The sequence below is a fragment of the Glandiceps talaboti genome, chromosome 8 (assembly GCF_964340395.1).
Source record: "Glandiceps talaboti chromosome 8, keGlaTala1.1, whole genome shotgun sequence".
In the NCBI taxonomy this organism is placed as follows: domain Eukaryota; kingdom Metazoa; phylum Hemichordata; class Enteropneusta; family Spengelidae; genus Glandiceps; species Glandiceps talaboti.
The window spans coordinates 13,484,859-13,500,098 of NC_135556.1; the positions used below are offsets into that span (position 1 = coordinate 13,484,859).

At 34.0% G+C, this 15,240-nt stretch overlaps 1 protein-coding gene across 1 annotated transcript; it reads right to left on the reverse strand.

Moving 5' to 3' along the window:
• Positions 1-369: 369 nt before the first annotated feature.
• LOC144439216 (Na(+)/dicarboxylate cotransporter 3-like) lies at positions 370-13,186 on the reverse strand. The gene is made up of 14 exons (XM_078128489.1): positions 13,070-13,186; positions 9,422-9,530; positions 8,866-9,022; positions 8,392-8,521; positions 7,944-7,999; positions 6,079-6,249; positions 5,553-5,684; positions 4,912-5,043; positions 4,608-4,712; positions 4,216-4,301; positions 3,178-3,290; positions 2,245-2,409; positions 1,487-1,624; positions 370-541 (listed from the first exon to the last, which is right to left on the reverse strand). The coding sequence occupies exons 1-14, from the start codon at positions 13,184-13,186 to the stop codon at positions 383-385; spliced, it is 1,770 nt and encodes a 589-aa protein (XP_077984615.1). The 3' UTR covers positions 370-382.
• Positions 13,187-15,240: the final 2,054 nt, after the last annotated feature.

Sequence of the window (15,240 nt, forward strand, 5' to 3'; positions counted from 1 at the left end):
ACGCATGTTTTTATGTTTTCATCTGTCGATAGTAGTGACTAATCCAAAATGGCGAATACACATTGCAGCCCGTGAAAAGAGGTACTTTCCAGTAGCGCTGTGTAGGAGCTTGCAGTCCTGATTATGCTTTTAAATTAATTAGATAATATGCTTAGTTGGTACAAATATTATATCATGAAAAGCGCAGATTTCATGAATCATATGTGATTAAAAACATTTAAAAGTTATTACAAAAGGTACTTATATTGAGTATGCAGTTTACGGATCCCTAGATATAGTTAAGGAAATAAACAGATTTTATAGTTGTCACCTTGTGGATTGGCAATGTTCGTCCCTGGTGGACCAATGTTGGAAGTGGAGACTACAAGGTACAAGGTGTATTTCACAGAGTCGTAGTAAAATTAGTCATAACAAGAGTAGTTGTGGTAGTTGATGCCCACGTTGGATTGTTGCTGTAGTCAAAAATAACATAACCATATGTATTGATTAGTAGGTTCAGTAAAATCAAGGATAGTACGTTCACCATCCAACCACATTTAATCTGAAATAGACAGAAAAAAACCCATGAACATTTAATATCAGTATTAATACGTCTCGCAGATGTGTTGAAACGAATTGCAATAAAGTATATTTCATCTTAACCTCAATAGTTCGTCATGTGTTTGATGGAACGAACTCATTTGCCGGCTTTCCGTTTCTATATTGATGAATTACTAAATATAATATATATATATATATATATATATATATATATATATATATATATATATATATATATATATATATATATATATATATATAGGAAGTCAGTGGTAAGATTTGTCCGTAGTACAGTGCTCGATACGTCTGCACCTGACCCATCGCACACATAATTGAACCTGACCCATCGCACACATAATTGACACCTTATTGTACAAACAAAAGCACCACTCAACACCCTAGGTAAATCCCGCCTTACACCACACGATTTATATGAGGTATATTCAGTACATCAACATCTCCTGACGAGTGATTTACTCACGAAACAGGCTTGTAGAGACGAAAAACCCGACTTGATTTTCTTCTACCCTCAACATATATATATATATATATATATATATATATATATATATATATATATATATATATATATATATATATATATATATATATATATATATATATATATATATATTATATATATATACTTAATCAATATCTTTTAAGCATGTTAAATCAATTTCATGTTGCGCTTGAAAGAAAATGTGGTCATGTACTGAGAAGTGTAAACGGGTCATATACCTGTGATTACAATAACTCAAATGGTAATTTGATATTATACTATTCCCATGTTCCATTACATACATTAAAAATAACCCCTTATTTACACACATTGCTAGTCATCATTTTTCACCATTCCTTCTTGTTAGTTTGTTGTTTTAATTTCACAGACATGTTTACATCCCATCTTTGCACCATATGTACCCCACGCAGAAGTTGCACTTACCATATCACCAGTCGTGACTTCTTTATACGAATAAAACACCAAATTTGGAGCTGTTGCAATTGGTAACATCAAGGCCATGTTGCAAGCTAATGTCAGTGGTATCACAAATAAGTGAGGGTGAGTATTTGTTGCCTTTGCCTGTCCATGAAATGAAACAATATCAATTATTAATATAACATTAAAAATAGGTATTTTTAAAAGACTAAAATGCAATCAACCCAACCTAATACCTTATTTAAAGATAAAACTAGAAATGTAGCTAGCATCCTGTCAAATTGTGTGATCAATGCACCATAAACTAATCATTTTCATGCTTTTTCAAGTTGCAAAGTTTTCTGGAAAAATTAAATATAACACAACAGGAAAAATATATACTTTCACACCTCCTTTTACCATAGACCCTACATGAAAGAGTATATGGTTTTACCAAGCAGTTTGCACGGTATATTAGTTGTAATTTTTTGTGAAGGATGAATTTAAACGTTTTTGTCCAATGCAAACTTTTTTTTTGCTGTCATGTCAGTCTCAGTTGGAACATGCCGAAGGAAAGCACCTTACGTAGTAAGTATAATTTCTAGAACAGAATTTACTGATCATTTCAGCAGTCCTTGTGTTTGTTGTTATTCTAAATAAGGCACACCTCAGAGATAATTATATCAATAGAGCGTTGCTTTCATATTTATGCTTTATTTACCAATATGTGATAGCGTTTGGAAAACTCTCTAAATCTTTGAATATACTTAGATGGATTAACTTACCAGTGCTGTGACAATGGGAAAGAAAACAAGTAGAATGGCAACGTTTCCAGTAAATTCGGTCAGAACGGCTGCAATTACTGTGATAGCCAATACAATTATCCAGTCGTCTACATCTGCAAGACCCTTCGCCATTAGTGTTTCAATTCCAGCGAATACACCCGTAGCCTACAAATGAAAATATACAAAAGTGACAACCAGTCTTGTTGGTATATTTTGCACATTAATTGCGTTGGTAGGGTATTTATGCAAATTAATCTTATTAAAGCCCTTAATGCTAGGACACCTGATGACAAATCTCAGAAATTTGATACATAAAAGTGTCATATTCTACTGTACAATCGAGTTTAATAAATAATAAGGCGAGTACAAATGTGCGTGTTTTATTTCCGTAGAAAATCAGCATAGCTCATAGCAATTGCAATTTTAAGGTGAAATAATGCAATGGTCATGTATGTGAATTGACACACTATTACAATATATGACATAAGCATGATGAGTTGATTTATAAACAGTCTGGAAATATAGAAGAAATATGTAAGACAATGGGCCCACTAAATTTCCACACAACTACAATATCCATCATATATAGCAATAGCATTTTTTAATTTGTGAAAACAAGGTGGTGTTACAATCTTCAAATAAATGAATACCCACCCCTTTATCCTTATTCAAATTTATCCAAAAACAAAACCTTCGTTCATAAAACAACTGAGGTAATTAGAAATGTAACCAATGCCACCTATAGCTGTATGTGTATTTATGTATTTATTTCATCAAATACGACAAGAATGTGTTTCACTTTCAGGCTCAGAGCCTTCATTTTCACAATCAGAATCAGGAGCTCACGTGTGTGATTGACTTGTTTAGTTCCTTTATATAATGTCATGTTTACATTAACATATTTGGGAAATAGTCTATCTCAAGAGTACATACCTTAATGCCATTCCCCAGTGCAAAATAAGCGCCAAGTACTATATTTATTCCCCATGGTACCTTTTTGACTACATATTTCCAATCAAGAATAGCTTTAAAATTCTCAGATTTTTCTAATGGAGTAAGAGAAAACAACAACATCTAAGCATTGATCAAGGCAATGTTGACAGTGTTGATTAGGTGCACCCCTTTCCAATTTAAAAAAAAAAACACTTTAGATTAATGTTTAATCACAATAAAGTTCAAAAGGTCTCTTCTCGCTCATCAGTTTCGCTTTGGAATTCTTCAACTAATGATATAAAAGGTCACGTCAGAGTAGACTGAAAGGTAGTATATGTAGATATTGTGACACAGACAAGATTGAGGAAGGATCTCAATATAGTTTCCATTTGTTCATTTTTTAAAACTATGTTTGTCATTTCCTTTATAAAGATATCTTGTCCCGAGTTTGATAACAACCACATCATGACTGAACATCCAAAACTTGTTTCAAAATTTGTTTTAAGGGCCTTCAATAGAAGGCGTGATATACTTTATGTACAAACTTCAATTTCTATCTCACATTGTGCAAGTTATGTATTCTACTATTGTAATGGACGTAGTCTGTTTTTTTCTTTGTACAGTGTTACCTGTATATATTGTAGACTGCAATGAAGTGTAAAATGGCGGCTTGTTATTTGTTAGTATTATGTTATGTGATTACATGTCACTGTAATCAACATACTACTACTACTACTACTACTACTACTACTACTACTACTACTACTACTACTACTACAACAACTACAACAACAACAACAACAACAACTACTACTACTACTACTACTACAACTACAACAACAACAACAACAACTACTACTACTACTACTACTACAACAACAACAACAACAACAACAACAACAACTACTACTACTACTACTACTACTACTACTACTACTACTACTACTACTACTACAAATAAATGTTCAACAGCCTATTTCAAACTATGGTTATAATCACTGAATAATGCAATCAAGTTAAATAGAAATATTCACCTACGTGTAAGTTTAAATTGTTCGAAATCACGAGGTACAATAAAGAAAAGTATTGCAAATCCACTTGTAACACATGTAAGGCTAGGGTATCTGTGAAAATAACATAAAACAGAACCAAAACAACCTTTTATCTGTTATCTCTAATGGCACAAAATATAATTTAACTTTATCAACTTTATCAAGTTGTGATTATTGGTAAAATATCATTTACCATCTTGCTCGAGTCACTTGAAAAAAAAAGAAACCATAAGAAACGTTCATATATCACTTTATTAATTATATTAATATATAATTATATTAATTAATTAATTAATTATTTGTTTATTATTGATTGATTGCCAATTGCAAAGTAAGAATATGTACAACAATAGCAACAAAGTATTGCTATTTACCTACCTATCTGGAAACAATGAAAACCATCCGTCTATGCTATCCAAATCAGCAAAACACCAAAGCAGTGTCAATACTATTATTATTACTAAAGTGCAGGCTTCGGCCCATCTGAAAACATAGTTGAAAATAGAATATTTACTAATGATTACATTAGAGAAAAGAAAAAATACATGGATGAATATTCATTAAAAGTTCACAATGTAACTCTTCCTTCACGATGACTACTATTGGTAGTTATTGGTCATAAATTTCACAGATATGCATTGATGATTACGTCATTTACGATTGAAAAAAAAACAATACTTACTTCATACTACCAAGTTGTATGCATTCTTGCTTTATGTAGTCATGCACACCAGTCTTTGAGTTCTCTGCATTTGCTATAATTATCTCACCATTGCTAGCCATCTCTTCCACGTCTGCATATTTATTATTCTTTCTGAGGTGACAAACATAAGTTATTATTGGTAGAAATCTCCTATGTGTCGAGGCAAAAACTCATCTTACTCACTCGCTAAACGCGTATGGTGCTATTAAGGGCATACCCAACACATCGAATATTTCAGCTTGTGTTATGATATACACACTTTGCATTGAAAATATAAATAGCAATCGGAAAACCCATGACAATTCCAGATGTAACGTCAAGAAAATATTTCTTGTGTATGCAGTAATTATGAAATTCCTAATCATATTTGTAAACTCCAGTCATATATTCGTAAACTCTTAGGGATAGCACTGAATTGTAAAAATGGGTCGGGTTTTGAACTTGAAAATAACCATGCTAGGTATAGTAAATATCACTTTTTTAGTTTGATTTCTTTGACAGAATTGGAGACCAACCGATGAAGAGGAACTCAGTCTCTTCGAAATGTTTGGGTTAGAAATGTATGGTTTCCTCGATGACATTATAGAAGAGTCGTTCAAGATTACGAAATGTGTGCCTACCGGTTTTTCTTCGTTATTCGCCACATTAGGAAGACAATCCATAAATACGTAGAGACTAAACACAACAACTCTAAGGGTAAAGCAAAGGCTAGCCATTTTCCGTAAGTCATTGTACTGTCAGGTCCGTATTCTCTATATAATAAAAAATAAGTGTATTTTTTTTTTTTAAATCCCACTTCTTTAAGATTCTAGGGCGATATATAAAAAAACGCTAGTCAGAAGTATTCACCAGATATATCACCGCCGTGATTCCACATCGTGCATCCACAGTGTTGAATAAAAAAATTCGGCATGTTTATAGATACAGAATTAAAGATTATGCTTTCTACGCGTCATGGGTAAAATAATTAATAGATCAGCTTCGAATTTGTCAGGAAGAGTAAAACGTTGAACATGTTTCAAAATTCAGCAGATCTGGAATTCTATGCGCAAGTTGCATTAAATGAACATTCATCGCTATCATAAAACAGTCATCTTCGTCGTGTACAAATTAAATATTCAATTTGAATAATGTTAATTAGCATACATCACCATCTGTCCATTTGCTACTGGAGGTATAATAGTTCCAATCAACGTCGCAGAGCCGCCTAAATTGACACTATATAATAGACCAAGTAATATATATTTGCCGGCTCGATAACCTTCAGGCTTCTGCTGATCCTCTACTTTATTGGTCTCATTTTCGATATCAATATTTCTGTAAGTAAATAATATTTACATAAGTTACAATAATATTACTAATATTACATAATATAAGTTACAAATGATAATATATAATAATGCTACTGTAATGATATGACGATGTGATGTCTTGACAGCAATGTTCATAATGTACTGCAAACCTAAAGGTGCATTAGCTGCAACCGCATTGTTAGATATAATGGCTTAGCTGTAATATCGTCCATACTGCACTTCTCAGTACTGAATTAACTGTGGGTAAACACATTTGTATACCAGTAGACTTATGTGGTGCAATACAGTCAATAAAATTGATTCGAGTCCGCACCCCAAACTCAGCGCCCAATGAATCACGTTTTCAACTTATTACTATACCATGTACCACCTATAGATGAAATATAATGCGTAGGTCAGTGCAATACCTATACTCTAATTGACACGTACAAATTCAATAAAATCATTGATATTTTATCATTTTCCAGTGAAAATACTGTTGGTTGACTGGTCGAAAAAAATAATACTCCAGATAAAGCTAGTGCAGGTTTAAAGAGGGGGGGGGGGGGAAAGGGAATTATTGACATCGTGTATGCACTTTTTGTTACAGTACTAAGTTCCGGAAAATTAGCATCCAACCAATAATTGTCATAGTTTATGAAGACAAAATATTCATAAAACCTACCATTTCCATCCTTTAAAAAAACATTAAATATCATATTTACATGCGTCATGTTACAGTAATTCAAAGTGCACTTGTGGAAAGTCAGCTCTCTTTAAAATATCTAGGTTTGCTATATTATATTTATTATACAATTTTATGATTTTATTCAATAAATTAGAAAAGAAATGCTTGTCAGTCATCTTAAACGTGTCCTTACAGGATGTAGATAAGTCATAATATATGAGGGCTAACGACCTACGATGCCGAAACGGCACTCATGATGATACGACGAACGAAGAGGTGATAATGAGCGCGCGCTCATTATATACACACGGACTTACGCGAAAAGATAGTTATACTTTATGAAATTTGCTCCTAGTGTTAGTGTCAGTGTATTTGTAGTTGTAGTGCTTGCAGTGTTTTCTACTGCACTTTATCTCACAGTTAGTCTGGCCACAGATTAGAAACACAAACACTCTTGCAAATATCCCGAAAACGCAACATTTGCATGCAAGCCTAATGGATGTTTATAATTACAGAAATATGTTACTATTGCCAGTGTAATCTCATCAATGGTGGTATTTCACCATTACAATTTTAACAAATAATCCGTAAACAATACTTAAAATATTTGAAAGCCTTGTCGTGTTAACAGTTTATGTGAAATGTAAAGACGTAGACAGAAATAGAAACAAATCAGTAGTTAGTAAGATTGGCAGTCAATGTGTTTGATCATGATCCATTGAAGTGATATTAAGCAGGCCGCAAATGCCAGTATCGTACGCATATCATATTCTCTTGTCAACTAATGGGTCACGACTTTGAATAGCACCATGACGGCAGGTACACTACGCACACGCATACTTTTGATACCCAGTTTAAAAATTATTAGGGTGAACTTGGATTTTTCGATTTTCTAATTCATTGAATAAAATGCCATATTTATATACGAATCCTTTTGACTTGAACAAATGTAATTGACATTGCTAAGACAATTGGAGAAATATTAAAAGACCATGTGTCTTGTAGGAGGATAATGATCATTGTATACATACGTCATCTCAAGTAGTTCGGAATGATGGCCCTGCTGCGAAGGTGTACTCTGAATCTCCTGAAACAAATAAAAAGTATGTGTCCAGGAGCTACTTTTACTTGCGCTCTCATGCAAACATTCATCCATCAATTCATTCATTCATTCATTCATTCATTCATTCATTCATTCATTCATTCATTCATTCATTCATCCATCCATCCATCCATCATCCATCTATACGTCCATCCATACATCTATCTTCAGAGGATGAAAACCTGGGCAGGTAAACGGAAAGTCTCACGAGCATTGTTCCGTTATGTCCTCGCACTTGTATGTCTTCAGGCCGGGTTGTGAAGAGTAGGGTATACATAGCTTGGGCACGACGCCTGTGAACTTATTAATATATGTATCTGCTGAGCATAAAAGTTCCCAAAGTGTAGTTGAACGGCACTTTATTATTATGAACATACCTTTAATATGCGTTTGCTCCCCAGTTCCTTGTTTATTCCTATAGCAATTGGCATCATCATTGCAATAACAGCAATATTGGGAACCCACATCGATAAAAAGAAGCCTGAACACATCAAACCAATTAGGATTCTGTATATTAAAAGATACCAACATAAACATGAAAGTACACACACACATATATATATATATATATATATATATATATATATATATATATATATATATATATATATATATATATATATATATATATATATACATACATAAGCTGCATATATATACACATATACACACACACACATATATATACATATATATATACACATACATATACATATATACACATATACACATAAGCTGCATATAACCCTTCACAATTATTATACTATGAAATGTTTCCATAGTAATATATTAAGATATAAATTTACAAAGCAAGAGTCAATTAATGACAATTACAGTAGATGTGATATTACCTGTATGGATTTGATCCTAGCAGTAACAAGCAACGTAAAACTATCCGTCTATGTAGGTTGGTACTTTCTACTGCCGTCGCAACTATCATCACAGCCATGATAAACAGTATTGTATCCACAGCATAACTCTTGGCAACTGTTTGGTAATCTTGTATACCTAGTAGAATAGTTGACTCTATTTTATCACCGTTTGCAAAAACTATGTTGTAAATGTTATGTAGGTATTAAGATGATCGAAAGAAAACTCAAATAAAACACAACGACACAAACACATTGTTAACTAGTAAGGTAGATGTGGCCAAGTTGATATTTGTATTTATGCTACAAATATATTATTAACATTTCAGCGGAATAAAATTGCAGTCAAAGCAAGTAAACTTTTTATAGACCGTAAAAGTGTTTGAAACAGGACTATTGAACAAACATCACATTCCTAGGTATGAATATTCAGATTACTTATGTTCACAACTGTATTGAAATGTTTGCTGGTTCTAATCATTAAACCAAACAAACAAACAGGCGAACAAACAAACAAACAAACACCACAAAATCTTACCTAACAACGGAAAGCTAACTAGTGGTATCATACCAGTGATAGGTAAAGGAAGTGCTTCCAGCACCAAAAACACCATCATGACTACTACGACATAACCACATTTTCCAGCCTAGAAAAAAGACCACATATTCAATTGCAATATGTATGTATGTATGTATGTATGTATGTATGTATGTATGTATGTATGTATGTATGTATGTGTGTGTGTGCGTGTGTCTGTATGTATGTATGTATGTATGTATGTATGTATGTATGTATGTATGTATGTATGTATATATGTATGTATGTTTGTGTGTGTATGTGTGTATGTATGTATGTATGTATGTATGTATGTATGTATGTATGTATGTATGTATGTGTGTGTGTATGTATGTATGTATGTATGTATGTATGTATGTATGTGTGTGTGTGTGTGTGTGTGTGTATGTATGTATGTATGTATGTATGTATGTATGTATGTATGTATGTATGTATGTATGTGTATGTATTGTATACAATTCAATACTTGTTGACTTGCCTTAGGGGCCATGTCATTTTAAAAGTGATGCACAAGAAAATGTAATTTCTTCGTTTTAGTTTAAATCCCCCTCAAAACGAAATTTCTTAATGTGAAATGGGAAAATGAACGACCTGTCCTACATGTATGTTTATTTCACGTACCATGATATCGATAAACACAACAAACTCAAATTGCTATTCAAGTTGCCATTTTACTGTCTCTGTCTCATGCTTTTTAGTCTTCATATTGTTTCTTTCGATTTTTATTCGCACGTTTCCGTAATTTATACACGTTGATTTTGACCGCCGCACCACGGCAGTGATGAACACGTTGGCGGCGGCTTCAACATGTTTCAACTATCACCTGAATTATGTACAAATCTGTTTGGAATTACTAAAACTAGTACTGAATAATTATTTTAGACGGTCGAACTTTTGATTTTCACGTTAATATAATGATTGCATCAACATCAGTCGATCACTGATCAACTTGTTGGGAGTGCCGAAATAAACGTTGGCAATACACCACGCTATCTACGAGACTTTAGTCCAAGTTTAGAGGTCACGTCAAACGCGTGACATCTCGTTGGTAATTTCCGGATTTACATTCGTATTAGTTTCACGTTAAACCACAACATGGCCTAACTTAGAACCTTGGCGGAGGTGGATTTTGGCAACGTCATCTCCATATAGTTTATTCAAATCAATTATCGTGAAGGTCCTTTAAAAGTTGCCACTACCATTGAACGATCGGCTCATCACGTACCCATTTCGTTTAACTTTCGTTGACAAGATCACATGCCATTACTGTTATGTACATGGTAGAGTGCAGTGTTGTTTATATTTGTGTTCGATGAATCTCATCGTGTCTAAACAGCGATCCAGTCTAGAATTTGGCATCAGCTAATCCTGAAAGCTATGTCTGATGTTTTAAAACCGAGAGTTGCAGGTACAAGTAAATGAGGTAATGTCTACAATAAGTGTAACGCCAATTGCTTGGGCTGTGGGCTTATTATCCAAATCGCAAGACATTGGTTGACGTGTGCGTTCATTTAGAGTTGTGATGACCCAACAAACGGAACAAAAGTCTCTTGATTTCAGGAACTTCTGTTTAGGTGTTGGTGAATAATAAAACCATGTTTTCGTAGCATTCAAGTGGTTGTTTTTGTCATTCATTTATTGTGCATCAATCCCTGGTCAGAGGGTTACTTGGTTATATGGTTATTTTAAGACAACATGCATCTCTCTCCGTGTATGTCGGCAAAGTTTAATTTCTGTCATTTCGTCAAGACAAGAAAAACAGTATTGCCTCTTTTGATCTCTCTCATTTTTAGTAAGAATCATTGCAAATCCTTATTGCGAGTTTGACGCACGCAAAACGAAATTAACTTTAACCCCCCCCCCCCACACGAAGGAATTACGTTTGTCGTACCACAGGGAAAAGGACGAATAATCAATTTTGTGTTCAGGATTTTCCGGATTTCTAATATTATTTTCTGTACATTTCAAATAAAGTTTTAAATATTGTTTCCTCTCACTGTCTCACTGCAGTACACGGACTGCCATTAGTCGGATCAGTAGATGTTTACACCCACTGCGCAACGTGTTAATTGGGCTATTAGCCTGTGAGTTTGTTCTAGGATTAGCAATCTGCTAATTAATGCAAAGTTGGTAAACTCTGATAAGACAGTGCTAACAGTAGAAAATAGGGGGGAAAAGGAGAGGAAACAATATTTAAAACTTTATTTGAAATGTAGAGAAAATAATATTAGAAATTCGGAAAATCGCGAGAACAAAATTGTGTATTTTTCCTTTACCCTATGGTCGTGTGTCAGTTTTAAAATGACACGGCCCCTTATAAGTTATATTACTTACAAAGGTAAATATAGATGCTTCCAGTATATATAAAGAGAACCGAAAATGAATAGAAACAATGGAAGTGGTGTGAATAATGTAATGTAATGTAATGTAATGTAATGTAATGTAATGTAATGTAATGTAATGTAATGCGATGTATTTTCCTTGACTAAACGAAGAAACATGTTGGAGAATAACATCTAATTTTAAATGCAAAATATGGCACAGTATTATATATAAAAATAAATTATGTAAACAAATTAAAACATCCGATTAATTACCATCATCGCAGTGTAATGAAATCATTCTCTCTCTAAAATGCACAAACAATCATCAACAACAAAACCAAACAAACAACTTATTATTCTAACATATGACGAGTGTCCAGAGGTAGAAGGCTGTACGTGTAAAATGGCGCAGTATTGTTATTGTTGAGTAGTGTACACATAGTTTGACAGGTACTGGAGTGTCGGGCTGAAGGGATAGAGCCTCAGCTTCGTACATTCGCCTCGTGACACAAGTAAATACATCTCTGGTGGCCAAACTATACAACGACTAACGCCACACATCACTATGTATAATCAGCAATTCCAACCCTTTTAAAGTTCTTTTGAGCTTAATGGTCCATTCACTTTTTAAAAAGACCGAGGTAGCACGTGATAAATGAGATCATTTGAGGTCATACATATCACTATACCTCACTATACTATAAACTATAAATAGCAGTATGTATATTCAGGTACTTTCGCCTAGCCGGACTAGAGTTAATTTATCACGCTATTTGAAGTACTTTTTATAATTTTACAATAATTTATTAAAACGATGAATTTGTAAGATAATAATATTGCAGTTGTTTTTCCAATGTTTGTCAGTACCACTTCGTATTATGATTGCCGTCATTGTCGAGAACGTCTGACGTACAAATATTAAAATGGCAGCCATGAAGACCGCAATGTGCAAGTCTCGCTGAAACGCTTGTTGTTTCGTAATAATTACCGTCTAATCGACTTCACTTGGCACAGTTAGTTTAGTTAGACAGTATTGACTATGGGCGTAGCGAATTATTTATTCACGGTATATCAACGATAATGTTTCGCTGGTTGATCTCTACTTCCGGTTTATCGTAGACGTAAATAATATATCGAAATGTCTCGATTACAAACAGAAGCATTAAAAAACGTATGGCTTGGTTACATGTATCTGTGATTCTGATAGCAAATCAATGTCAATGGCGATCAGTGAGCAATGAATGGCCAACAACAATAATAACACGTTTTTTGTTTTACTACTTACCGGTGTTGGGTAACATAGAGGTACCGGTAATAGCAGAAGTGGCGTAAGTATAACTATGAAAAGGTTTCGCTTTGCCAGCACGAGTGGGAGAAATTCAAATTTCTCACGGCAACCCATCTCAGTTTCAGCTATCACGGTTGGTGAGTTCTTCTCTGACAGGCTTGATTGTGCTGACTAAAAGGCCTTTCACAATGCATCGTATAAAGTCAGGGGCCAGGTAAACAATAAAGACAAACTGTCGGGTCAGCTGTGCATGTGACAGACCCTTTAGAATAGTAGGGGACAGAGTTCACACGAGTGTAATTATTCACTGGTACGTTAAATGTGTTCTGTATCATAAGCTTCTAGTGTTATCATCCTAGAATGCCTTAAATTGATATGTTTACCCTTCGCTGTGAATAATTGGTGAAATTATAGCAATTACGTGTATATCACACACGCAAACAAACACTATTTGACAAAATCAGTCGATAACATTGTTTGAACCCAGCCTAAACGAAAAGAAGTAAGGCTTAAAGCATGAGGCAAATGTATATAGGCCTACGGGTGAACTTAACAAGTATTTTGTAATCTTGAGAGCTTGTTTATTCGTGCCCCGTTTTGAGACTGAATGTTCATCATGAATTCGCCGTCTTGAGGGTTTTAAAACATGTAAATAGCTGTTAATGATTACCCTCAAACGACCAGCCCCGCTTTGTAACAATAATTGCAACTTTTTCGGGTTCGAGAAATTCTTCCACGACATGCACGGTACACACACAATCACTTGTGAGCTAATATTCTATTCCAGAATGGTAATAATCTAGGAAATCTAATTTGTGGTATCAGACCAGTGATAGATAAAGGAAGTGCTTCCAGCACCAAAAACACCATCATGACTACTACGACATAACCACATTTTCCAACCCAGAAAAAAAGATCATATATTCAAATGCATTATGTATGTATGTATGTATGTATGTATGTATGTATGTATGTATGTATGTATGTATGTATGTATGTATGTATGTATGTATGTATGTATGATTGTATACTAGGTTTTATACACGATATTCAAAAAATACCGTTGCAATCACCGGCAACGGTATTTTTGAATATCGTACATACCTAATAGCGTCATTATTTTGTATTATGATCAACTTAGAATAGAATATTACCATTCTGGAATAGAATATTAGCTCACAAGTGACTGTGAGTACACACTAACACCAAACCATAACCACCGCAAGATTTCATTCAAACTGTGCAGATTCCTGAGCTATACTCACATATGTACAATGCAAGTTCTAGTCAAACTGTCACTTACACATCAATTAATGATTTAATTATGTTTCCCATACAGGTTTACAGATGTACATTACATTTGATCAATTGGTTTCTTGACAGATGACCAAGACGTTTTATTAACAGCACTAAGCGTTGAACAGTTTGTCTATTACATACACATAATGTACTTCCGCTGTGATTACGAAGAGCTACTGTGACTAATTGCGTAAATGTAATATCGATTACTCGTGTTGAGTTTATATTCTAACAGAGGTTGGTGTTCAGTTACCCACTTTTTGCATTCTTAGTACATAAGTTCAACTTAAGTTCATGATGTGTTTACAGTGAGTTCCAAGTATTGCAATTTCTATCATTAGACATCTCAGCCAGTGATAACAGTTTACTTCACATGTCACACATATATATGTACATAATTAGACAGCTGGTGCCTGCACATATAAGTGTTCGCCATAGCACTACTTGGGAATCGTGGCGTGTATTCCGGGAATGCCTTTCATTCATTTTATCTCTGTAATTAAGAAACTTTCCTTGCGGATGTTTTATTTATTTTTTATTAAGATTTGCTAGTATGGATACTATGCCAGCCAATGAAAAACATCTTTTGTTTTGGGAAGTGGTTTCGGGGAAGCGCTCGCAATCGATAATAATACATGTCGCAGAAATATACTAAGGAAACATGCAGTTCAAATGTAGACAGAACAAGGATGCCGTGGTTTTTTCATTCTGAATTCAATAAACGATCGTGATTATACACTTAAATCGGCCTTTGCTGTCGGGATGTAGGTTATATGATACTAAATCGCGTGATAAGTTTACTGGATGCATCCTCATTTACTATATTCTCTAAGCTGTGCTTTGATTTGACTTAACAATTTACAGATGAC